Source organism: Dermacentor variabilis, chromosome 6, assembly GCF_050947875.1.
Source record: "Dermacentor variabilis isolate Ectoservices chromosome 6, ASM5094787v1, whole genome shotgun sequence".
Classification (NCBI taxonomy): Eukaryota; Metazoa; Arthropoda; class Arachnida; order Ixodida; family Ixodidae; genus Dermacentor; species Dermacentor variabilis.
The window spans coordinates 175,193,887-175,220,970 of NC_134573.1; the positions used below are offsets into that span (position 1 = coordinate 175,193,887).

Below are 27,084 nucleotides of genomic sequence, written 5' to 3' on the forward strand. Positions count from 1 at the left end.
GTTTTAGTGCTCCTATCCTTGCTTTAACCAACAGCATAGAAACTGATTACCTTGATACGCATGTGTAGTTCTTTGGTGCCATTTTTTTTCACTTCTAACCTAGTGGATTACCTGTTCTCAGGCTCCCGATAAAATGTTCTGATGTTAGTGCTATGTTTGTTTAGTCCTCTTCATTGCCTTTTGTTGTTTTGCACTGTTTCACAACGAGAGAGTATCAAAATGCACATTTTTTGTACTCTTAATGTTTCTTGTTTATTCCCCTAAAGAACATGGCAGTTGCAATTAGGCACTTCATTCTCAAATTTCTGGTCAAACTTGTTCTGCGCAGGCACTGATTAACACTTATTCACACCAATAATAGTATTGTAAAGTTCATTTTTCAGAGTGGCATTGATTCACATTTCTGTTAGCTAACAAGGAAATCATGTAAGGAGACCTGTGAACCTTATAATTAGAAAAGTACATTCATCCAAACAAAAGAATGAACTGAAGTTTGGTGAAAGGTACTTAAGATTGTTTGACTACTCAAGATGCTGACTGTTTATTGAAAATTACAATACTTGGTTCTGTAGGGATGCTGTGAACATGAACAGGCACTGTCCTCTGTAGTCTCAGTGAGAAAGATCTGCTTTACAGATTTTAAAAAAATGTTTATGAAAATGTTCACGTAATAGTGGCTGAAATTTTACTTGTTGTTATACGTTGGTTCTGTAAGCTTGTGATGCTGCTGTGCAGATATGTTCGTCTGATTGACTAATCTGAAAAATCTGGCTGTAAAGAATCTTTCAGTGACGGTATTTGTATTCTTTTTTAATTATTTTTGTTCCAAAATAGACACAAAAGAAAAACATTAAAGTCATTGGGGCAAATGTAACCAATTGTAAATGAGATCTAAATACACATCATTTTATGATAAAATTGTAAAAGTTGGCAGGTATGCATAAGGTAGCACAAGAGTAATCAGCAGATCAGTTTTCTGAAAGAATCATGATGCCTGCAAGCTTTTGATATGAAATGGCTCGCTCAAATAAAAAAGAAAAGAGGCTAATTGGTTTTGGTTTGTGCTGAAGTGTATTAAAGGGGGAGGGAGGGGGGGGCTCGTTAAGATGAAGAATAAGAAATGCTGTGAAGCGGTTCTGTTCCAAAAGCAAATTTAATTAAGTGTCAACCATCAGAAATAGCTGATTATGTGCACTTTGGGAGCAGTACCGACATTTTGAACAGCTATTTTGCTGTCAAGAATAAATGCAAGAAATGAAAAAGGATCTTTTTTTTAACCTGGCTAGTTTTTCTGTGAAAAGCTGCAAGCTTCAGATGTCCATTTGTCTTACAGGAACTCTGACCTGCTTCTCTTGCTCACACATCGGATTACTGAGCCTGATACATGCAATGTCGAATATCCCTTGCTTTTCTACTTCACAAGGAATGATTACAAGTTCATGGTAAGCTACTGCACTGTCACTAGATGTGTGAGAAAAAAAAATGTTTGCTATGTGACTGCTGTGACACGGTTGTAACATGTGGAAATCATTTTGCTGTGTGTTTTTTTAATATCTGCACAGAAATCAGTGTGTGACAAAGCACGTTGCTCAATCTGCCTTTCGTTGAACCTTGCGGTCACAACATCTGCAGTGATCCACAACAAGTTCCGGTTTGGTGATGTGTGCAGGCAACACACCATCGAAGGATATGACCAGGTTTGGCAAACATGCACTGATAGCCTTATAGCATGCTTCATGTAATGGTGTCTCATGGCAAGGGAGTCAATAATTAGTGTTTTGTGGCTCCGAGTTGAGGAAGTGTCCTTACGTGTTAAGATAAAAAATGTAGTGCTACTAAAGTCAGGATAATTTCACAGCAAATTTTTCTTCGTTATACTTTTGCAATGTATTATAAGTTCTGTGTTTGTAGGATGTGAATTTGCATAATTCTGCTTTTGTGTAGCTCAGTTAATAAGAAGCCAACAAACACTGACACCAAGGACAACACAGGGGAAATGTACATGTGCTTAATAAATGAAATGAAGAAACGATAAATTAATGGAAATCAAAGTGGATGAAAAAACAACTTGCCGCAGGTGGGAACCGAACCCACAACCTTTGGGTTCGGTTCCCACCTGCGGCAAGTTGTTTTTTCATCCACTTTGATTTCCATTAATTTATCGTTTCTTCATTTCATTTATTAAGCACATGTACATTTCCCCTGTGTTGTCCTTGGTGTCAGTGTTTGTTGGCTTCTTATGATATGACTAATAAAAATCGGGCCCCTCGGTCAACCCCGTCTCTTCTCGTCACTTAATTAATGTCACTTGAGTCTTCATGTCTTACAACCATCTCATAGCTCATGAAGTTGTTTTCTCGGTTCAGACTTGCCTAGTCTCTGGCCATGTGGAGAGAGATCTTGACTGGGACATTGCACTGAGGAAGAATGCCAGTCATTTGCAGGCCTTTGAAGATGACACCAGCCTTACCCACAGGGTGAGTGTAATGTGTTGTAACCGTGGATGCTAGTGTCAGTATAAGCCAGAAGTTGCATTTGGAAAGCTAATCAGAACCATAGTAACATCAATCACATCTGAATTATTGTGCACTTATATGGGCTACCACCACGAAACGTAATCTTCATGCACTTCTTCAACTTCAAAAACGAGCACTTTGACATGTAGCGAATGTACCTTATTTCCATTCTACTGCGCAACTTTTTGAAAGTTATAACATAATACAAGTAACTAACATTTACGAATACAGGCTACTGCATTCTTTCTGCTTCAGCTCCGAAAAGTTTCAAATATTTTTAAAAAATATGTCACGACTTGAATATGACAAAAGTGATGCGCGTACTCGCAGCAAAGACAGGTGGTTAGTACCGTACAGGCGTACAAATTACCTCATGCAGTCGCTAAGACACACGCTACCTTCACTGTTAAATAAATTTGGGAAAGAAATTGTTATGACAAATACCTTGACTCGAAAACAGCTTAGGGCATATTTTTGTAAAGAAATTTTTGAAATGTGATCTTTGTAATTATTGTAAATGTAACCCATTGCATTGTATATTGCATTTGTACTGCTGCCATGTGAGGGCCTTCAGGCACATTCAAGCTGTATGTCGCAGCTTTTCGCCTGGAGGACCCCCAACAAGTTTGTTGGAAATAAAACATTTGATTTGATTTGAATAACAATCAGCTAGGGTTCAAGTTGCTTGCTTGCTTCAGTCCCTGTTGCATTTGGCACAGCTTTTGTTGCTTTAACTTGCCATGGGAAGAGGTAGCTTAGCGCAAAAAAAACCACGGACACAAGGAAGACAGACAATGAAGACAGACAAGGACATGGTTGTGTCCGTGGTTTTATTTGCGCTAAGCTACCTCTTCAAATATGGACGACCAACTAGCCCAACAGTCAACTCTTCTAGAATTGCCATGGGAGCTTGTCTGGCGACGTTTTCCTCTTAAAGAACAGTTTCACATGTCACTTTAGTAATTCTTTTTTACAATTTTAATACTATTTGTAGTAATTAAGACTTAAGTGTCATTTTTTCTAACTCAGTTTTGGGACTCTTGCTGGTATGAGCGTTATTATTAGTAATGTGTAACTAAATTGGTTAAAAAAGCAATGGAACATAAATTACTCACTGAAAAAAAAAATGCTGGAAATCCAGTTGCAAAGCTGTGCTGTTGTGGCATTGTACAGTCAACACCAATAGCAAACTGCAGTACACAGCCATTATAAAAAGTGCCCTTACTATGAAAGTGTCTATAAAAGAGTGTAGACTTGAAAATACACGTTTTACTGTTTCTTGTTAATCTGAACACATGTAATTTCTGCTTTTGTTTTGAAATTGTTTTGGCTTGAATAATGTTTTTCTGCTCACAATGTCTGCTGCTGCATAGATGGGGTCCTATCTTTTATGTCTTTGAACACTGTTTTAAATCTACCAATAATGTGTGGATGTTAGCACAAGTTTGTGTAACATATCTTGAAGGATCATTTAACTAAAGTGAAAACATATCTTGAAGGATTAATTTAACGAAAGTGAAAACAGCCAAATGAATAAAGGAGGAGGCAGACAAGTGGAAATAGACAGGACAGATTCATGAATAAAATGTGCAGCTGTGGCTAGATAGACAGAGAAAAAAAATGACACACACACGTAGTGCTGTGTGTGTTGTTGTTGTCTTTCTCCATCTTCATCTGTTCGTGCTGAACATTTTAATCATGAATCTGCACTAACTAACCTGCCAACATGTATTAGTCAGGATGAGCACTGGAATGCTACTAAAAGCTTATAAAATGTAGCATCCTAAATAAGCATGCACGAAAAGTGTAAATGGAGTGCCATATCTGTACACACTCTCACATCGTATCAGCACACTGGTAGCATCTAAAAATGTAAACACCTTGCTTAATAGAAAGACAGATACCTAAAAAGTTCTTGCCATGCTTTTTATATTATTTTTATATATTATGCATTCTAATTGGTTCCTGTTCACATTTTTTCTTTGTTTGCCTGAAACTGAGTCATCATTGAAGGCTAGCCAGCACTCTTGCTGTTTTCATTGAACTGGAAGCTGTCCTTCTGTGCCTGTTGAAATGCGGGTGTTTTGCTCAAGCATTCCCCTTAATAAAATATACTTCTTTATAAATCAGTGGTATCCTGTGAACAACTCACTAGGGTTGAGGATTGGGCGAGTTGGTATTGCATTCTAGAACTTATGTTCTAGAACAACTTATCCGAGTCAGCGCTCTGTTCCTTTATCTGGCTGGCTCAGCTTGTTTCTTCCTTTGTATTTTGCGCTGTACCAGTTCTAGGCTGTGAACAACTCCCATCATGCATCCTGAAAATTGTTATTTTAATATTGTTCATTAAAGCCACTGTTCTTGTGCTTCAAAAGTGCTTACTCTATTCTTTTGCCTATGTCCTCTGTCTGTGTCTCTTGTTTTTATTCGCTGGTTTACACTTCGAGCTAACACATGCATCCAGTCTGATGACTTGGCCTGTGCCAGTGCTTCAATTTTCTTTCTTTTTTTTTGTTCCATTTATTCTTACAACTTGTATATCTCGTGACATGGCAGTGCACATTCACTCTGCTTGCAGCCACGGTGCTTGGTTTATAGTTGCTGTTTTTTCTTCCACCAATCAACAACTTATCCACCTTGCAGCCCTCCTAGTGCTTCAATTTTTTTCCTTTAGCAGTCAGTGTCAAATGTTATTGCATTTTACAGACCTTTGTCCAACCTTTGCATTCAATGTTATGACCATGCAGCTAAAGGGCAACTGCAATGAAATTTCACATTGGCTAAACTTGTGTTAAATTAGTAGAACTATATACCATTGAAGCAATCTTAGCAATGCTTAACGGCTAGTTGTCATAATTCTCTTGTTACAGCATTTGAATTGCACCTGAGCAGATTACATCTTTGCGTGGTAGGTGTTGAACGTTGAAAAGAACACACTTAGATTGTGCAATTCAGATAATGCATTCTCTTTATTAAAACATCTCATTCTGTTCTTTCACATGTGCGCTTTGAAAGAACTTTTTCATGTGCAATCATGCAGGTTACATCATTTTTCAATGTACATCCAACAAGCTGTGTGGCTGCTTTTCAAGCTGACCTTGAAGACCTCTCTGGTAAATGCCCAGGTCAGCCAAAATATTCAAGGCTTCTTACACTAGCAAAACTGGTTGGGAGGGACACAGGTGAGTAATCACAGAGTTCAAACATTTGCAACCTTGTTGCAATCAAGACATGTGCTCTCTTGTGCATGCTATGAGCACTTGTAGCCTGTTTTGTATCCAACAGGCCTGGCATGTATGTGTATATATATTGCAGAAACATTGTTGGGGAAAACACACTCAAGAGGGCGCAGTGGGGGCAAGACGCTCACGCTAGAAAAAAGTAAGTTCATTACATTTCCTGTTGGCTCAAAGACAAGAGAGTGCATACTGGTGGCCAAACTGACACAAATGCAAAGTACTTGCATGTAATCTTGCAAAAAAATATTTGCAGTTTCAGTTGCATAAAGTAAATAAGTCATATTCACTTTTTCATCCTGTCACTTTCATAACCACAATTCATTGATCATGGCTTATTTTCACTAATTCTTGGTTTTATGGTACACAACACAGCCTGATAAGCTCCCTAAGCCACTACTGCAATTGCTGCATGAAGAGGGGGTCTCCATGCAATAATTTAAACATGCATTGCACAAAGCAAGCTGTTCAGAAAAGAAAGAAAGAAACTAGCTTGCATGGAATTTGTTAGCAAATTACGTAGCCTTACTTAGCTGCATGCAACAGCCTTGAGTTAGTGAAAAGATGTCTTGTGATGTCCTGATATGCAGCACACAATGTATACATTAACCTTGAAAGAAATTATCTCGTGTTCACTGTCAATTCCCTGAAAACAACAGTTTATGAATATCATTGTTGCTTGCTTCTATTTTCCCAGGGCCTTTCATTTGTGTCTTCAGAAAGCAACACATCTCTGCTGAATTTCCGAAAAACCTTTGCACACATCTGTTGTACTTGAGTGTTACCTATGACATGTACAAGAAGAAGCTCTATGAAGGCAAGTGGCATGGAAGTTCTGAGTACGAATATGGACATGTTTTTTTTTTTCTTTTCTTTCTTACTTTTGTTTTACAGCTTCTGTGTAAGGGTTCATACAGCATTGCAATCATAGTAATAGTGTGCTTTAGGTCTAGCAGACAATATTGTAGATAGCATATGGGAATGTATTTCTCAGTTGCCTGCTGAAAGATCACATTTCATATATTACATGCAGCTTACAATTTCATATGCCACATTGGTAGTGTGCAGATCACTCATGCCATATAATATATAGCCTTGTAGTCCTAACATACCACTCAGAGATGTGACCGCATAACATGATGTTAATTTTTTCCCTTTTAGTTCCTTGTCACACTGTGCTTTCAAGCTTCTTTTAGCATCCTAGTTTTTGGCTCATGAAAAGGTACTGACAGAACACGTTTGTTATACAGCTTTCTCTTCTGCATTGTCTTCAGCTTGCTGATGGGGACATATTTCTAATTAATTCTTGTGCCTAACTAATTGTATTTCTTGGTATGATACTCTCTTTTTTTTTCATCTCTGTTGAACAGTTATGGTTGCTGGGTATTCCCTGTAGTTAATAGCATGACCTTAAAGGCTGTCTGGTTGCCATCATACTGTGCATTTGTCTTGATTATTCTTGTGCTACTATTTGGGCATGGCAGTGCCACACATTTGTGTTTTCTGAAGAAATATTTACATTGTGCATACCTTGGAATGTGCTAACATGCTCAAATGGAATGCAGATGAGAAGTAGGGCACCTCATATGTATAATTACTTGAAATTGTGCTGCATGATATGTGTAACCTAGCGCTAAGTGTGCTCCAGCCCCAAAACTCAATGCCTGTGAATAAAACAAGAGCATGACAAGCACACTGGAAAATGTGGAAGGAATCTACCTTCTAATTTACATTTCTTGTGTTTGGGTTTCGTTCCGACAAGCTAGCACATATACATAGCTTCAATTGCCATACGATGTGACTTGTAACCGTGAAGATTGTTAACTGCTGAGCAATAACAGAAAAGTAATCTTACACAAAGGTGGCTAGCATTGCCACCATGGTCTGTGCTGCTGCTGAGGTACTCTATGAGTCTGAAATACTGTTGAGAGTGACTCTCAGTGACTAATCATTTCCACTAATCACTGTGCCGTGCGGCTGTCCAGTTTGCTAAGATGTAATGTTTTGTTTCAATGAAAGCTGAAAAAGTGAATTATTTCAGTATTCAAATGCCTGCTTCTGTGAAGTCTTATAATCATTTGTGTCTTGGCGCAGGAAAGGACCTGGATTTGTTTCTACAGCTACGTAGCCCTGCTGCTGCAATTGTGGCTTTAGAAAGCTCAGTGGCCAACATGCTGCATGCAAGAAAGCATGAGCATATGGACCCTTTCCTCCAGATCATGAGCAACTTTGTCCAAGATCGTCATGTAGATGGCCTTGCCCTAATTTCTACCCTGGTCACCGACATGGGCAACTTTGTTGACCTTGCAAAGGTACACGTTTTCAGGACACACTCAAGTCAGCCGGGTTCAGTAAAGTAGACTGGTATGGTGGCTCAAGGGTTTACAGAAGCGACCGACTAGGTGACAAAAACTGGGAAATAAGGACTTTCTAAGGATAATTGCTGAAGCAGGCAGCAATCATTGAAGCAAAATAAAGTACAGCGTAATCGTTTTAGTAGACCTATATCATGCTATAATTCAGGGAAAACAGGTTGCCTTGATGCCTTAAGGTAGCATATGAGAGTTTGATAGCCAGTTGCCAGCCCTAGTACCACATTCAATGTGGCAGCTGCCGTCTTATGGATGTTTCATATCTGCTCCATCGGCTAAATTTCAGAAATATGTGCACAAGTACCTGGGAAAGTGGTAGTGGGGAGAGCCACTTCTGCAGCTAAATTGGCAGAGCACAGCGTGCATTTTTAGAGGCAGCGAGTTCTATAACAACTAATCTTTTCTTTCAATCCTTTTTTGAATTTAAAATTATAGGTTGTAATGTTCTAAAGCTGCACAGTGGCCTGACAGACACTGTAGTGAAGTAGTCCAGATTAATTCAGACCACGTTGAATTGGATGCAGTCCAATGTAGGCCAAATTAATTGGACACACAACGTACAGTATGTGAGTGTTTTTGCATTCCGCCCCCATTGGGATATGGCTGTCAGGGCTAGGAATCAAACTGGTGATCTCGTGCTCAAAAGCAGGGAGCCACAGCCACTGAGGCACCACAGCGGGTTATTTCATTCCCTTCATTGATAATATTAGGTTAGGCATGAATTTACTCTTGTCTACACTAACTATAGTTGGGTACAACTTTAGAAGGCAGCGGCATTTGCCCCTCAAAGGCGGATGCACACGAGCCTCGACCAGTGGGCGTGCACTCTAGACTGACATCATGAGCAGGACGGCCGGTGACCCCGCCAACAGAGAACATGGCAGCCCGCACTTCGAACTGAGCTGAGTCACATCAACAGGACTATTTCATTAGCCGCAGAGGCAATCAGCTGCCGTGCTTCGTTTATCTGGGCGGGGCCTCTTCTACCCCTTAATTAAGTGAATGAAATGCATTTCCCCATGTAATAAACGAGAAGAAAGGGGGTTAACCGAGGGGCCCGATTTTTATTAGTCATATCATGAGAAGCCAACAAACACTGACACCAAGGACAACATAGGGGAAATTACTTGTGCTGAATAAATGAAATAAAGAAACGATAAATTAGTGGAATTAAAGTGGATGAAAAAACAACTTGCCGCAGGTGGGAGCCGAACCCACAACCTTCGCATTTCGCGTGCAATGCTCTACCAACTGAGCTACCGCGGCGGCGTTTCCCCATCCACTTTCTTGGGTATTTATGTGTACTAGTAGAACCCTGGGAGTGTTAGCCAGCGCCGCCACTCACAGACCTTGGCGGCAGACGTGGAACGTCGTTTTTGCCTCAGGCGTCATGAGAACGTGATCTTTTTGGGTGAAAGGCAACTGGCCAATAAACCCACATATGCTACGTGAAGGCATCAATGTTGCCGGATTGCACGCGAAATGCGAAGGTTGTGGGTTCGGCTCCCACCTGCAGCAAGTTGTTTTTTCATCCACTTAAATTCCACTAATTTATCGTTTCTTTACTTCATTTATTCAGCACAAGTAATTTCCCCTATGTTCTCCTTGGTGTCAGTATTTGTTGGCTTTTCATGATATTTCCCCATGTAGTTACTTGGCTGCAGTATCCAATGTCTTCATAAGCTAGTTACTTGAGAAAATATTGAGCCTCTTAGTATCACCCTGTTTCTTCTCCTTATACATAGGGGCCGTCTTGCTTTTGTTTGTACTTGGGATAAAGGTGGAAAAGGAGCCTGGCATTATCTAAACCTGCCACTTCTATGTATGATGCAGGATGCATTGATCTGCCTATTGAGCTAAAATTTTTCATGTATATTTGTGAACCTGTGTAAAATATGCTTTATCTCTGCACAGTGAATAAATTTAGGTGAATTTATGCAGCTGCATTTAATGAACTTGATTTCATTTTTGTCCTGTGCCCAGTTTCACACTTTTTTCCCTTGGCATTGCAGCGAATACAGAGTCATTTTGAAAACAGTCATACTGAACAAAAGTGGCAGCTTGTCTTGGGCATTCAACTGCAGGCAATTAATCAGAGCATCGTTGACAGTCTCACAGGGTACGCTAATTATGCTTTGTTTCATGGTATCCTAGCTGTTGTACGGTTTTCGTTCATAAGGAGGCTCTGTTGGACGTGTTTCATCCTTATAGTTTTGCACATGCTGCTAGTTCCTAATATGAAATTTTATGGCTCATTGCTAACTCGTAATCTGTTGACATGCTCATTAAGAGCCTCCACTTCCATAGCAACATAAGAGAATTTTAGCATATTTATTTGCATGACATTCCAGTGCCAAGTCATAAGGCCATTGGCTTTTGAGAAAAGACATTTTGTTATGGATGTACTTGTATTTCTGGCTGAATGCTTGATTAGCTGACATGATGATTTTTTTAATGCTTTGGTCACAATAAATCTGCCATTTGAGCGAAATGGGGCAAGCATGTCCTCTTAGCATTATATGTGCTCATGTTTGGGAATAGTTTCAATAATCAGACAACTAACCTTTCATTGCAGAAGGCAATCTTGTGCATTTGACATCTACATTTACTATTTGTGCTAATAGACAAATAAGTTTTTAAGAGCAAGCCTATTGTTTTTATCTAGCAAAGGAAAACAAGGCGATAGATATATTGTAACTGCACATTTCTTGGCAGCTTTAGTGAGAAAATACTTAATAACTTCGCAATGCAAAGTTCGTATATTGCAAGGTGTAATGCAGACAACATAAACAACCAATTCTTTACTAGACTAACAGATAACAGAATGAGTGCAGAAGGAAGAGAAATGAGGTAGAAAATTGTTTGAACTGACGAGGCCAAGGAATTTGTAGGAATAAGGTTTCAAGTGACAGGGGTTATGGTAATTGGAGATATTTGGGTAAACTACTTAGTTGTCCTGCAGTGTTATAAATAGGCTGATGATTGAAATGATGATGTAACTATAAATGCAGCAGTTAACTAATATAATGAACGTCTAAGAACAACCAAGTCTTTTTTTTTTTTTTTTATGCTCAGTCTCGAACATGAAACAGGGTTGACATTTAAGGCAGTAATGCACTACTTGGGTAGCATAAGACCTTATAGTGCACTGCACCTTGTAGCAGTGTTTTACCTGTGCTCTTTCACAGCAGTTTATAAGACTTTCTCCAAAGATTGTTAGCATTTAGAAATGCTTTTTTTTCTTACTGTAGGTTGTGTGACCTATTAATATTTGTGAACCACCCCATCATTGAGCCCGCATCTTGCAAGTTATCTCGGCCCTCAAATATACCTATTACAAAGCACCACCGCATAATTATGGTACGTAAAGCAACATACCATATTTGCACGAATGCAAAGCAAGAGGGCACTGCTTTTTATAACCCAGAAATATACATATTGTGAATATAGGGGAAAAAATGATGTGTAATTCAATCGGCTTTGATCTACAGTTGCACAGCCATGCATGTTGGTTCAGGGCAACTTGCATGTGAGCCATTGCTTCTACGCTTCTATTCTGATGACAGGTTGCTCTGCCAAAATTGCAATGCACTACTCCAAGAATCCAGATGCATTTTTCCAGTGTTTCTGTTTTTATTCTGCAGCCAAAGTGAAGTGCGTTCAAATTTAAACTTGCCCTTGTGTCAAGCTGCATTGGACAGTTAAGCGGGCACACATCACAGTGTGATGGATAAGATAATTGAACAATCTTGCACTATTGCTGCCTTTCCTTTTCCTGACTGCAAGCTGGGACATGTACACACACATTGATTTTCTCCCTTGAGCATCAAAATGTTGGCGTTCTCACAAAGCTCAGTTGCCTGGTGGTTGAGGTTGCCACACTTCGTGTATAAAATTGTGTGGAGGAAAAAAAAAGCTTTTTTTTAAGTTGAAGCATGGTCCTGAACATAGTGCAAAGTGCTTTTCCAAGCTGGTAATCGCACAAAAATACTTATATTTGTCTAAGTGCAGTAAGTCCTTGCACTAAGGCATGACAAAATTAAAATAGAAAAAGAGAAATTCAATATTCACTGTGCTGCAGCAATGCATTCTATGTGGGGCTACATTCTATTAGGCTAGGATATTGCAGCTTTTCCAATAAGGCGAATCTACTAAACTGTGTGGATCCTTAAAAAAATATATGTTTTCTATTTTGTTTATTTATGTGCTATGTGAGACTTTTGAGACGAGGATAAATCATACATACCTCAGTTTGTGTTGGGGTATGTTCCACTTTTCAAAAGGTTCATATTGAACATAGAATAAATTAGCAGCTGCCAGCTAGTCCAGTTCATTGCCTTATTGGACTTCTATTCTTCACTTGCGCTTGCTTGTAACGTTTATGTTGAACTTTTAGGTCTGAATCAGTGACATTTACAATTATGTGGGTGCATGCTTATCCGAACTATATAGGCTTCAATATTTTAAAAGCTATATAAGTCCTAAAGGCTTGTGAAGATGTTTAAAGAAGTTTTCTCTTATCCACCAGCAAAAGGTTGGTGAAAGCCCATCGGGGAAGACGCTGCCTTGCATATCAGTCAGCTTGGCTGTCCATGACTACAGACTCCGCTCTTCCCATGAAAGGTTTATGGATGACTGCATTCATGCAAAGTGGGTCAGCTATGACCAGGTAGGTGACCTGGCACAGTTCTGAGAAATTTGTCTTTTATAAGCTAATAATAAATTTGCCATGAGGCCATTGTCATCAGCTGAGAAGCGTTTACAAAAACATAGATTTCAAGCTGAAGTCTCACTAGGTATGCTAAGAACAAGATAATAGGGGGCTAACCGAGGCGCCTGATTTTTATTTATCATATCATGAGAAGCCAACAAAGAAACCAAGGAAAACATAGGGGAAATTACTTGTACTTAATAATTGAAATGAAGAAATTTTAAATTAATGGCAATGAAAGCGGATGAAAAACAACTTGCCGCAGCTGAGGGACAATCTTGCGTCTTTGCATTAAGCGTACAACAAATTAAATTCTGAGGTTTTACCTGCCAACACCACGATGTTGTTATGAGGCACGCCGTAGTAAGGGAGTCCGGGTTAATTTTGTCAACCTGGGGTTCCTTAATGTGCACCCAATGCACAGTACAAGAGTGCTTTTTGCATGCATTTCACTCCCGTCGAAGTGCAGCCACCATGGCCGAGATTCAACCCTGCATCCTTGGGCTAGAGCTGCAAAGTATCTGTAGTGTGTTGGAATTAAGCAGAGCTTCAGGCAAGAAATACGGTTGAGCATACCCATAGGGCACGGGATACTTCAGTGAAAAATAGCTGTATCAGTACCAAATGCTTTCAGAACCTCTGTGTAAGTTTAAAACTAGAGCAGCGAGAGTGACACGCCACTAAGTGGACATAGTGGTGCAATTACGCATTTGGGCACAAGAGCCCTAGCTAAGCCTTTGTTGGTCCTTTAAAGTTAAGTTGGTCCCCTATGCTATGATATTTATATTTCGTTTCTATCTTCTTATTCCTTCAGTAAAGGTGCTTTTTAAGTAAAATAAAATTGAAATGCTTATGAGTTTCCAAAGTTCTGCCTCTTCGCTGTTAGCACTTGTTCTTCCTCCATCCCTTTCCCCCACTTCCCCACCTTATGTCTGACAGCGAGCTCAATCTAACCACTGTACCATTATGACTCCTTGAAAAATTCATTATGTATGCATGGTTTTTCAATGAGTGGTGCCTCAGATTGGTAGTTTAACTAAAGTCTAGTGTTTATGATGACTATATTGTTATAAGTTGGTCAACTATGTCATTGCATATCAGTTTCGGGTTTTTACTGAGCCTCGGTCAAGTTGCAAGCATACTGAAGGCAGGACTGTGCACAGTAATGATATTGACAAGCAATGTCTTTGTCAATGTCAAAATCTCAGTTTGTCAATGTCTGTTAGTTAGAGTGGTACTGTTACACAAGTTCATAGCACAACCCTTATTACGTGCAAACATTTGCCCTGTTGCACTGACTGAGCTTTTAAGAACGTGGTCTGCCAGCATCCCCACTTTGAATAAGTACTAATATTGCACATGGGTCATCCAGAAAGCACTTGTATCTAGACTTCGCGACAGATAACTAAATGAATGCAACATGCAAAATGGAGCTGTTATTACCACAGCTTTCTTTTTTTTTCTTTCAGACATGCCCTTCAAAAATTGGCTCGGTGGAAAAGGATCAAGAGTGGGGAGCAGCTTACTTGAAGAAAAACACAACAATGCTCGTCTTTGAGGATGAAAACACTATCACTGATAAGGTAGTATGTCTTACTAGAAAAACTAACTGTTTGATGCACCACTGTACTTTATATATTTACAGAGGTATTCTTTGTGATTATGGAATCTGGCTCAGTTTTCAGTGCCTACATACACAGTTTGGCTTCGTATTTCTCCCAAACAGGTGGCAGCATTTCTAGAGGAATGCCCGTTTGGATGTGTTGCTGCTTTTCATGTTGAGTATGAGGACTTTTCGGGCCGATGCATCGCAAGAGAAAGGTATTCAAGGCTTCAGTCTATTGCCAAGACCCTTCAGCACAAGAAGGGTAAGTGCTTTTTAGCCTATGTGCAACAGGATTGGGCTTAGTTTGTAGTTTCCTGCTGATAAACATTTTTATTAAGCTATTTCTAAAAAGCGAACTTACTTTGCTCTTGGACATTAAACAAGACCAGGCCAGTTGTAACAGCTAGCTCTACTAGTGGCTAGCAGATTGTTATATATGCCGAAGATTAACCAACAGTTCTAGTCACTGGAAGCTTAGAAGAATGCATTAATAAAATATATTCTGTGCTAGGCAAATAAATTTATATATATAAAAATTTATATATATATTTGACATGAACTCACCTTACGGATTTGTGCAGAACTCAGGGTGTCTAGCAACCTGGAAAACCTCTAAAGTCAGGTAAAGCTCGAGCACCTGGAAAAGTCATGGCATCGTCAGGAAAATTTTCATTTTAGTGAATAAAGTCATGGAAAATGACAGATTAAACTGCCCAGGTTGCAAACTCATATAGGTCAGTTCCCCACAATGTTATTAGACTCTTTGCAACACTGCAAGTCAGCCTTTCTCCACAATAATTCTGTTTTAAATTGCCATAATAAAGGAATTGAGCGCTGGCTTCTGACCCAACGTGTGTGTACACTTGGCCCATGCATGCATTTGCAAGACAGCATGACCTTCTCCCACAGTGCAGTTGTTTATACACATGACTTGCTGTGCATGAAGCAACTGTTCGGCTGTGGTTAAGAATGTTGATAGTGGCAGGGACAAACCTGGCTACGCGTAGGGTACATGCCAACAATGGATTGAAAGTTTTAGTTAACTGTGGAGCAGTATTTTTATGTTTTTATCTGATGAGTTGATGGCCACATAGTGGCTGCATTGTAAACAATAGAAACCTGTGGTCATTACAGACAGTTTTTTATAAGTATAACAAATCCCGTGGGTTGCACTCTCACACAAATGGGGCAGAAACATGTAGAGACTGTGGATGGAGGTAGGGGCCGCACACAGCAAAAACCTAAAGCACAGAGCTGCCACGACTGCTGCACTAAGCCATTTTGCTGCTTTGTTAAAACCCTGTTGTAATGTTTCTTAATTGGCTACTATAGGACAGCTATGCAGCGCAAACCAAATCTACTGCATTGAAGGGAGCTTCTGCTGCACCACTGAAAGATGTTCATTAAAAATACTCCCATATGCAGCATAAACTTCTACTCCAAGTGTGCAGCACTTAGTTGAAAAATGAAACAGAAAGAACTAAATGGCAGAAAACAGCGCTAAAGAACAGAACAAAGAAAGGGACACAGACCACAGTGCTGACTAACAACCAAGTGTCTTTACCCTTTCAGTCAGCATATGCATACTCTACCACTCTCTCAAAGCACAAAAGCAACACAAATTCAGCATGTGCAGGGACAATAAATTGCAATCAATGAGATTGGAAGGCTGTCTCCTGCGGAAAGAGAGAAATGGAGGGGAGGCTTACACATGCTCTGCTGCTATTATGAATGTGAAAGGCTGTGGAAACAAGATGTGCGCAGTCATCACGGTATTTTTACAAATAGGTCACATCTTTAAAAGACTGCTTGCAGCCACAGTCATTGCAGTGCAGTGACAATTGACTGTCTCTAGCTTGTTTTTGAACCTTGTTTGAATATTCACGTATGTGGTCATTGATGCACTACTAGAGGCACCTGGGGTTCTTTAATGTGCACCCAATGCATGGTACGCAGGCATTTTCACATTTTTCCTCTATCGAAATGTGGCTGCTGCGGCCAGAATATGATCTCGTGGTCTCATGTTTAACAGCGTGATGCCATCACAACTAAGCCGCCACGGTGGGTAATAACACGACAGTAAAAAACACTAAAAGATTGATAAACTTCACACCTGCCCCAGGTTGCTTCATGATTCAACAATAAATGCAGCAAAAATAAAACAATGGCCAATAACAGAGGACACGCATCAGTGCAACTTCTCTAAATTACCTACAAGATGTTTCTGTACTCGTTAGTTTAGGCATAATTAAAAAAAATTTTCACCATGCATGCCATGTATTGTGAAATTGTATTAGCAATGAGGTAGACATCTTTTTTTTCAGAGACAATTATTGTAGTAGTTAGCCAAAACTTTTTAAATATAAATTTGAAGTGGTCGGCTTCATTGATGGTACATTTGGCTTGAAACAACCATGTTGAACTCTTATTCAGAAATTACAAGGAATGTTCCATCGTGGATTGGCCGCTGGTCTCTGGTTTCTGACTTTTTCGAAGTAACCCTTTCGCACAATTTCAGTTTATATTTTTGCTTCATGAGTGCTTTTACAGTTGTACTATTATTCGGATGTTATTATGGCATAATTACTGTCCCATAGAGTCCGATAACATTGGTCGAAATCTCGAATGCCTTCCTATGTTCCACTTGATCTTGTTGGATACCACCTGCTCGTATGGCATTGCAGTGATTCTAGCCCCTTAATTTTAAGTGCATTTGCCCACAGAAGTTTCAGAATGTAAAAATAAAAAGCTAATCTTTTGTGGTCTTGGTGCGCAGCACAGGTACACAGACCAAAAATAGATGTTTTTGATGGGAGATGATGTGTGTTTGATGCATTGACTGCACTCTAAGCAACACCAAGACAAATGCTGCCGCTGTTGGAGTCACCACTTGGGTCACCATTGGGGTTAGGCACATGCGTGCTTCCCAACCACGTTAGAATTATTCAGTAAAGGCCAATTTCAAGATTGAAACAACTAAAGTTTAGGCCCATAGAAATGTATAGGCGCTGGCTAGGACCTTTGGTAGAAATTGAATTAGCAAAAAAATTGAACTGGAATTGAATCAACAAAAGTCTACTATACTTAGATTTTACCTGCTGTCAATGTAAGATGAAATTTACCCCCAAGTTTTGTTTCTTCTAGATTGTCTGATTTCTTGGATATTTTGAAAAAATTGTGTTTAAGAAACAGTAGCTATCTCCTGATTTCATTTAGTCATGGAATTTTTACCCAAAAGTCGTGCGCAGCATAGAAATCAAACCAAATCAAAGCAGACTTTATTTCAAATACATTTTTTGACAGATTTTGTTTGCTGGTCAACCTAAGCACATCGTGCTTGTTAGAAGACCAAGCAGCAGGTGGTACAGCTTTCAATAGAGATATGAAACATACGATTACCGTTCAAAATTATACAACTTCAAAGTCGACTTTTTCTCAGGATAAAATACTTCTCGTTGGTGACTTCAATCTGCCTGGCGTTAACTGGGATTATTCTGCTTACAGTTACGATCAGAATGTCGATTACTTGATTGATATTATGCTAACTAATAACTTGCAACAAATTGTGACACAGCCGACGCGCTTACAAGAAGATAGTGAAACTATGCTTGATCTCATTTTTATTAGTCGCTCTATTGAAAATTTTGTCACCTCTGTAGAAAAAGGTATTTCGGATCATGAACTTGTATACTTTTCGTGTCCCATGGACCGTTGCGATATTGCCCTTGATAAAACAGTGATTGTAAAGGATTTTTCCCGTGCCAGAGATGAAAGTGTTTTGGACTACTTAGATCACAGGCTGAGTGAATTTGATGGGAATGACGTCGTGGTGCTCTGGAATAAGTTCAAAGAAATGTGCCATTTCTGTCTCGATAACTTTATTCCAAACAAAGTTAAAAAGAAGTCCAAACGTAATCCGTGGATTACACGAAAAGTACTGCAACTTAAACGAAAACTAAAAAGGCTAAGGCAACGGCATGCACTTTGCACTGAGATCCAGAACATTCAAGAGGCCTTGAATCAGGCTGTATTCAAGGCTAAGCAACGGTATTTTCAATATACCCTGCCTAGCTTTATGCGCAGTGCACCAGGAAAATTCTGGAACCATCTATCTAGCACAAAGAAACCCATTGACTGCTTTGTACACTATGGTGTAACGGTTACTGAGAAGCGATGTATAGCAGAACATTATAATCAATTTTTTCACAGCGTATTTTCAAGTGCCCCGAACCATGTACCCTTCAGCCGTACCCCTTGTTATGTTGATCCTGCTGTTATATCGACGAGCGGTGTGGTTTCTATGCCGTTAAATTTAAAAACGAAATCATCACCAGGACCGGATAACATCCCAAATGCCTTTTTGTGCCGCTATGCAGAAATGGTTGCACGTTTTCTAGTGCGCATTTTTGGTGTATCTTTATCTTCAGCCGCCCTTCCCAAAGATTGGCGATCGGCTTGGGTTGTACCGGTGCTTAAGAAAGGCGAAGCGACATTAATAATGAACTATCGACCGATTTCCCTTACTTCATCTTGCTGCAAACTATTGGAACATATTATAGCTAACCAGATAAAAGAATTCTTAAGTGACAACAGCATCCTCACACCGGTACAGCATGGCTTTAGGAAGGGGTTTTCCACCGTCACTCAGTTAGCTTCAGTCATCCACAGCTTTGCTAGCATTCTTGATAAACCTGGTCAGATTGATGTTGTATTTCTGGATTACAGAAAAGCATTTGATCTTGTTTGTCACCATAAGCTAATTGAGAAGCTCGAAATAATAAAACTGCCGCCATACTTAATTAGCTGGATTTCTGCATACTTAACTAAGCGCACACAATTCGTCAGCATAAGCGACTGCTCTTCAGATGAAGTGCCAGTTACTTCCGGTGTTCTTCAAGGAAGCGTGCTTGGCCCTTTGTTATTTTTAATATATATTAATGATATTGTAGAAGTAATCGCTCAACCCGTTCAACTAAGATTGTTTGCTGATGATTGTGTTTTATTTAATGAAATTAAATGCCACGATGACCAAGTCCTCTTAAATTCTACCCTTCAGAGCATTAATTCCTGGTGCCAGCAGTGGAACATGGAGCTCAACATTAATAAAACAGTTTCTATGAGAATTACTAAAAAAAAGTACCCTTTACTGTTTACTTACGATCTTGCATCTCAACCCTTATCCGAAGTCGAGGAATATAGGTACCTGGGGGTTATCATAACGCACGATCTTTCCTGGAATAAACATATCTCTACTACATGTGCTTCAGCTTTAAGAAAACTTGGTCTGCTCAGGCATAAATTAAAAATGGCACCTCCGGAAACCAAGCTGTTGGCTTACAACACCATTATAAGGCCTACACTAGAATATGCGGCAATTGTTTGGGACCCGCACACAAAACGCAACATCGATGCATTAGAAAAAATTCAGCGAAAAGCTGTGCGCTTTATATTTTCTAAATACCGTCCAATAGACTCTCCCTCAAACTTAATGAAAATGAATAATATACAAACACTAAAATTGCGGAGGAAGATTGAAAGGATTAAGTTCCTCTATCTGCTTCAGAATAATCGGCTATCTCTTAATCCGCAGCAATACATACAACCACTAACAGGGCGATTAACAAGGCACCGGCACGCCAAGTCATTAACTCCGTATTTTGCCAGGACCAACACCTTTAAATATTCCTTGTTTCCTCGCACAATAACCGAATGGAATAACTTGCCCATATCGCTTCTTATTGACACTGACAGCATTGCATGCATTGAAAGCTGAACATGCGACAGTTGAAAAGTGTTGTTTGCTCCTTTTTATCTTGTTTTGTTGCAGTGTTTCTGAAATTGTTTAATTTTTTTTTTCCCTGCAATCATTCCAATGTAATTAATTGTTGCTCTTACTGTTTTGCTACTCATGTATTCTTGCATTTCCTTGTTGTTGTCTTTTTCTGTATTTCTGCCCCTCCTGCAAGGGCCACTACAAGGCCTGCAGTATTTTCTCAATAAATAAATAAATAAATATTCTAACACACAAAGAATAAGTACTACGTTTTCCAGCCACGTAAGAATCCCAATAAAAAATCACATATTACAATAAACAGTCGAATACCACTTCCTCACATTTTTCATCATATTACCTTTTGAATTGATATCATACAGTGTTGCATCAAGTTCATTAAAAATATCAGGGACATAATACTTTCTAGGTTTCTTTCCATAGTTAACACCCTTGGCTTAAAATACCTTTCTGTTTTTCGTAACGCAACATCTTTTTTTACCAATACTCAAAGAATTTGAATAATAATAGCGTGTTACAACCACATACTTAAATAGCTCCTGTACTGGAAGTATTCCTAGAATATTATACTTTTCTTTTCTGTCTGATTGTTCTAGTCCGGTTCCATAAGTTATGCTATTGACAATTCGCTTAACTACGCGATCAATCGCTTGCTTTTTATAGTCAGAACATGTACCATATGTTATACCATATGTATTTACCGATTCTGCTAATGCCTTATATATAGTAACTCTTAGGTTAATAGGCGTTTTCCTGCGCAGACTATACATCATGGCCGCGACGTGTATGACATGGTTATTCCAGGTTAGATGCTGATCAAAAAAAATTCCTAAATACTTGACCACACACTCAAACTGTAATGGTTGACAAATACATGCGTTGCAATGTGGAGCGTGCAAATATACATTCATGTTAAATGAAAGCACCTTATGTGGATTCCTGAAGCAGATTAGTTTAGTTTTTTGATGATTTATAAAAATTGAATTATGTGCGAACCATTCTACGATTACTGATATGTCTCTTTGGAAGATTTGACATTCTGAGTTATAGTCACTCATTTGTAGCGCTATCGCAGTGTCATCAGCGTACTGAAAAATTTTGATTTCAGTGGTAGGAGGCCGAGATCTGAGACATATATATTAAAAAGTATTGGCCCTAGCGTGCTTCCTTGGGGCACACCACACTTTATTAATTTGAAATTGCTGTAGCTGTCATCTAGTTTAATGCATTGTAGTCGATCAGTAAAATAATTTAGAAAAAGATTATAGAAGTGACCTCTGAATCCTAGATTCTTTAGCTTGTTGAGTAATATCTTATGTACTAATGTGTCAAAAGCCTTTGATAGGTCTAAAAATAGGGCTAACACTACATTATTATTTTCTATTGATGTACTAATATAGTCAGAGAATTCTTCAAGCAGATTAATTGTGTTTTTATTCTTTGTGAAACCAAACTGTGCCATGTTATTCAGAGAATACTTTTCACAGAATGACTGCATTACAGAGACCACATATTTTTCCATTATATGGGCTATTGTGGACAATATTGCTATCGGTCTGCAATTTGTGCAATCACTTCTCTTTCCGTTTTTGTAGACAGGTCTTACGATTGAAATTTTTAGTTCATTGGGTATTATGCACGATTCGAAAATTCCATTTAGAATCTTTAAAAGTACTTGTTTGAGTCAGTGAAAGTTTAAGTACAAATCTCGAGGGCGGATTTTATCAAACCCCGGTGGTTTGAACTTTGCCATGCCTTGAATTATCGTCCAAAGATCAACTTCGATCATCGCTGGAAGATAAGCTGAATGTGCGCATGTGCGTTTCGGCTCGTATTCTAAATGTTGGTCACTCTTCGTTTTTTTCAGCTTCTCTGCTGCAGAAATAAAAGCTTCATTAAATTTATTGCACAGCATCTGTATGTTTTCATTTGGGAAATTTGTTTTTACTGTATCATCGACGCTAGCTCGTTTGGATCTGCCCGTTAATTCGTTTGCTGTAGTCCAAGTCTTTTTCACGTCCTTTTTGCATTCCGAAAATCGGCGCATCAAATATTTTATTTTTTCCAGGCGTAACTTAGCTGTCACCGCATTTCGTAAAGTTCGAAATTCCACTCTGTGTTGTTCGTTGCCTGGTTCTTTTCTGCACCTTTTCCATGCTTTGTCTTTTTGAAAGCATAACTCAATAATATCACTCGTAATCCATTTCGTATTAGGATTTCTTTGCTTGATTGTTATGATTTTAGCAGACTTTACGTATATCATCCTAAAAGTTTCAATAAATTTGGCATATAAACTGGCTTGGTCCAAATGTAAAAGTGAAATCCAATCTGTGTCCTTTATGTACATGTCAACTTTTGCATTGTCTATAATTAGTTTTTTTGTTCTTACTTCGCAATGCTCTGCATCATTGTCAAACATGACCACAAGTGATATGAAGTAATGATCTGCTAGTTTGACTTTAATTACGCCGCTTGCATAGCGCTGCTGTCCGAGCCGAACGACAATATGATCAATACAGGTTTTCGTTACTCTTGAACCCAAATATTCCTCTCTAGTGTATTCATTAATTACATTGACCAGTCCATATTCTGCTAGTAAATTAAGATAATCTGTCACCGCTTTCCTAGACACTTGCATTATGTCGACATTCAAATCCCCTACCAGTATAAGCTGCTTCTCATTCATATATTTCTTCAACAGAGAGTTTAGCTCCTATAGAAATAAATCTGTGTTCATGTTGGGAGGCCTGTATATCGCACATATGGTGTAGGTCACATCTACTTTACTTAGGGTGACAATAATAACTTCTGCATAATCAAAAGCTAGTTCGAGCCTATTAAAAACCCAGTTATCTTTCACAAATACAAGAACTCCTCCTCCTCTTCGATTTTCTCGGCATAAAGCAATCTGTGAGTAACCCCTGAGCGTTTATCTACCTTGTTCACTTGAATTCAGATAAATCTTGGTAATCACAATTACATCAATGTTAAATAGTCTCGTGTGTAAGTATGCGCATAATTGATTCCAATTTTTCTTTATGCTGCGCACATTTATGTGTACTAAGCCAAGTTCTCGTTTTATTTTGTTGTCAGCTAGGGTATTTGTAACGTGAAGGTCCCAATTATGAAAAGAACTGAACGAGGCCATCTAGGACATTTTTGCAAGATCATTCTCAGTGGTAATGCTTATCACACTCGCGCCTTCCACCTTTCGAACTAGAATCTTGCCGTTTCGTGTCCAGACAAACTTATAGTCGAGCTCTTTGGCAAGTTTTCCGCATTTCCAAAAAAGTTCTTTCTGCGTTTTCGTTAAGTTTTCATTGATGAAAAATTTTTTTTGGAGGACGTTTTTCTTTGACAGCCACAAGTCTCGGGTTGCTTGTTCTGTAAACCTGACGATTATAGGAGCGATTTTGTCCTTCTGTGCCTTCAATCTGTGTACCCCTTCCAAAGAGTGCCTTTCAGGCAAGGGGACATCAAGCTTGCCGCTAAGATCCACCAAGACCTGATACAGATCCTGACCTTCTGTGTGTGGAACACCGTGTATTTCGACATTTTTCCTTCTTGAGTACTGCTCAGCACTTTCAACACATTCTCTAAGCTTTGAAATGTCATTGTCTTTCTTTTTTAAATTTTTTTCCAGTTCTTCTGTGGTTTTCTGCAATTGAGCAATTTGTCTCTGCTGATCCGCGACCTTTTTCAGGAGCTCTTCAAACTTGGCTGCCAAAAAGTCTGTTGACTTTTAATAGTCGCAGTTGTGGCCCATTGCTTGTCTACCTTTTTTTCAAGGTTTTCAAGCGTACACAAGACTTCCACTAGCTTCTTATTTAGGCCGTCGATCAGCATAGCCAAAGAGCCCTGTCCTCCTGACTCAGTTAATTTCTTTCGCGGGGACGTTTCCATGCCACTGCTATCAGAATCAGTGTCATAATTTTTTTGTTCTCTTTTGCACGTGTCTCATTCCCAAGCCTTGACTTCATCCTTATCCATTTTTTTCAAATTCTTTTTGTAGACACCAGAACATTTACCGATATGATACTTTTTGCTGCATCGATTGCAAGTTAAATGTTTGTCATTTTCGAGATTTTTCGAACATGTCGAACACTTCTGCAGCATAATTGTACTAAGCTCTATTCAGCACTATCAGGTAATGCGAACACAAACAATGAAGCGAGCACGAAACAAGGCAAACCTTGCCAACGAACAGCCAACAGGACTACAGGGCAACACTATGGCAACACTATGGCAGCGGCAGCAGCAACGTTGTAAGTTGGCTCTTAACACAATAGTAAGAAATGATTTGAACACCAACCTGCAACAAGCAGGATTCCTCGATTAGTACGGGTTCCCACGAGCTGCCACCGCTGCCAAATGATCGCCAAGGAGCAAAATGCCCCCTTATAATGGCTCCCGAAGCTTGCTAGGTGCGCATGCGCTGGGTGAAGCTCGTGGAAACGGTGAAGCGAGATGATCAGCGCATCGGGGCTTCCGGCGTGGCACTCTTTGCAGCACTTCCCGCAGGGTACAGAACCATGTCAAAAGGCACGTACGATGGCTTGCATCAGCAATGCATGGAAGCTGTAACAAGCAGGATTCCTCGATTAGTATGTGTTCCCATGAGCTGCCACCGCTGCCAAATGATCGCCAAGGAGCAAAATGCCCCCTTATAACGGCTCCCGAAGCTTGCTAGGTGCGCATGCGCTGGGCGAAGCTCGTGGAAACGGTGAAGCGAGATGAACAGCGCATCGGGGCTTCCGGCGTGGCACTCTTTGCAGCGCTTCCCGCAGGGTACAGAACCAGGTCAAAAGGCACGTACGATGGCTTGCATCAGCAATGCATGGAAGCTGTAACAAGCAGGATTCCTCGATTAGTACGTGTTCCCATGAGCTGCCACCGCTGCCAAAGAAAAGTCTGGGAATTGTGAAAAATGAGTTTGCTAGACACATTGATAACTTTACTAATGCTTAGTTTTGTCAAAAATGTAAAATTGCTTTGTACAAGTTTTGTTCATGAAAGATTGCTTGCATTTCATGTATTGACCAAACTTTGCCTTTCATTCTTTTAGTTCCAAGTCAGGAAAATTATGTGCCTAGTGATGAAAATGACTTGCCTGTCCCGGAAAATGTGTGTGAGCAAGGTAACACACGCTGTTCCTTGTCACTGTTTTCTTGTGTTACTATTCCTTGTCTTTTGTTTTCTTTTTGGCATGGCAGGTGAATTTAAAGAAGAATGCCATAAGAGTAAGTGCTTGAAACCTGATCAGGCTCTTTTGTGTTGTTCATGTTTGCTTGTACTTTTATTTTATTTCAGGAATGCTGGTGTGCTTGTTGTCCATGAAGGCCAAACACACAGTTCTGGTTGGCCAGCATTGCAGCCATGTTGTCTTCATGGAAGCCACATTCAGCAACCAGTCAAGGACATTCTCGGTACCAGGTAAAGTTGGCTACTGTATGATAATATGTCTACTTTGTTTCAGACCTACTAATAAAATCTTTATAGGATAGTGCAGTAACTTTTTTTTAAAGCTTTGGGACACTACTTGTTTGAAATGAACCAGGGAGACATGAATGACTAATGCAATGTTCTATGCACTGACATTGAGAGCTTTCAGTGCCAACAATTGTTGGATTGTATATGTGGGTCATTGTGCACCCTGGTATTGAAGTATAGGCATTACCAGAGTATAGAACACTTCTGAATATTGCACTCTTAGTACCAAATATTTCTTTTCAGAACAAAGCTTCAAAAATTTTCTTTCTATTGAAGACAGCAAACACTTGGTGGCTTTGTCTCCTTCTGTGGCCTCAAAGCAAGCATTCGAGTCAAAACAGAAAAAACATATCCTCGAAGCTGTGAGAAAACTTGCCTTTCTTCACTCGAAACTGGATGGAGTGGCATTATTTTCTACGGCGCAGACTCAAATGGAGCTTCTGGTTAGGTTTTTCACTGTAAGTCATGATCACTTCTGAATTTGCAGGGATGCATGCACTGCACCTTTTAAATCATTATAATGCTCACCCACCTATGCTACCTTTCTATAATAGGAAGTGAAGGAAGATCTGCATAAAAATAATGTCACAAAAATTCTCTTGGCTGGGCTTTCATATAGCCATGCTGCTGCTTATTTGAGCCGCTTACAAGGGTAAGGATTGCCATTGTACCTGTAGCTGGCCTGTTTCTCATCACATCTTATTTTTCAGGATATGTGAGATTATTGTGTTTATGACACACCACTACACAATTCCAGGGCAATGTCAGATTTCTCCTCCAAACCCATACATCTTAACTGCTGATGACATCTTGCAAATGGTAAGAACTTGGCCCTTAATTAAGCAGTCCATAAAGACACTGATTTAATGTGCTTGTAAAATAGTTTACGCACTAAGGCACATAAACTGGCGGACATGCAAGAGTGGTGCACTATATGTGATAAAGAAGTGTGTGAGCACTGCTGAAAACATTGGAGTTCATTTCCAAAAGCTTTACACTAGAAAGCCAGTGAAATGTACACTTGTGACCCAGTTTCATATGAGATTACTGGTGTGACATGAAGTAACCATCACATGTAGTCATGACACTGATAGGTGTTGTAATTAATAAATAATCGTTAATAAACACATGAACAATGGTGTGTGTTTGTCTGTGTGTGTGTGGGAGGAGGAATTGAGCAATTTCAGGTGCTTTCTAACCTGGGTCCTACAAATAGCCTTGAAAGTCTTTAAACTGATGGTTGAAGGAAGGAAAAAGATCAGTGGTTCTCCGGAGTTGTAGAAAACGAGATGATGGGATCAGCTCACGGCTATAAGCGTGGAATAGAAAGAGCAAAGACCAAAGTGTGACAGGCTATTAGTA

General features: G+C 39.5%; 2 protein-coding genes across 8 annotated transcripts in view; both read left to right on the forward strand.

Annotated features, from left to right (window-relative positions):
- Positions 1 to 6,741, forward strand: part of LOC142585835 (uncharacterized) — an 89,953-nt gene extending 83,212 nt beyond the window's left edge. The window contains exons 67-72 of one of the 2 annotated variants that reach the window (XM_075696866.1): positions 1,334 to 1,442; positions 1,563 to 1,697; positions 2,367 to 2,477; positions 5,557 to 5,698; positions 5,832 to 5,897; positions 6,450 to 6,741. In XM_075696866.1, coding sequence (XP_075552981.1) covers positions 1,334 to 1,442; positions 1,563 to 1,697; positions 2,367 to 2,477; positions 5,557 to 5,698; positions 5,832 to 5,897; positions 6,450 to 6,724 — 838 coding nt within the window. In that variant the 3' untranslated portion in view covers positions 6,725 to 6,741. The remainder of the gene's footprint in view (positions 1 to 1,333; positions 1,443 to 1,562; positions 1,698 to 2,366; positions 2,478 to 5,556; positions 5,699 to 5,831; positions 5,898 to 6,449) is intronic. The other variant, XM_075696867.1, reaches the window with a different exon arrangement.
- Positions 6,742 to 7,850: 1,109 nt separating this feature from the next.
- LOC142585836 (uncharacterized) overlaps positions 7,851 to 27,084 on the forward strand; it is a 99,906-nt gene continuing 80,672 nt past the window's right edge. For 5 of the 6 annotated variants that reach the window (XR_012829134.1, XR_012829135.1, XM_075696868.1 and 2 more), the window contains exons 1-12: positions 7,851 to 8,064; positions 10,137 to 10,243; positions 11,376 to 11,484; positions 12,653 to 12,793; positions 14,305 to 14,418; positions 14,562 to 14,703; positions 25,298 to 25,369; positions 25,446 to 25,472; positions 25,543 to 25,665; positions 25,966 to 26,180; positions 26,277 to 26,374; positions 26,433 to 26,541. Coding sequence is in view for 4 of the 6 variants with exons in the window: in XM_075696868.1 (XP_075552983.1) it covers positions 7,924 to 8,064; positions 10,137 to 10,243; positions 11,376 to 11,484; positions 12,653 to 12,793; positions 14,305 to 14,418; positions 14,562 to 14,703; positions 25,298 to 25,369; positions 25,446 to 25,472; positions 25,543 to 25,665; positions 25,966 to 26,180; positions 26,277 to 26,374; positions 26,433 to 26,541 (1,398 nt within the window). In the remaining 2 variants the exon portion in view is untranslated. The remainder of the gene's footprint in view (positions 8,065 to 10,136; positions 10,244 to 11,375; positions 11,485 to 12,652; positions 12,794 to 14,304; positions 14,419 to 14,561; positions 14,704 to 25,297; positions 25,370 to 25,445; positions 25,473 to 25,542; positions 25,666 to 25,965; positions 26,181 to 26,276; positions 26,375 to 26,432; positions 26,542 to 27,084) is intronic. The other variant, XM_075696871.1, reaches the window with a different exon arrangement.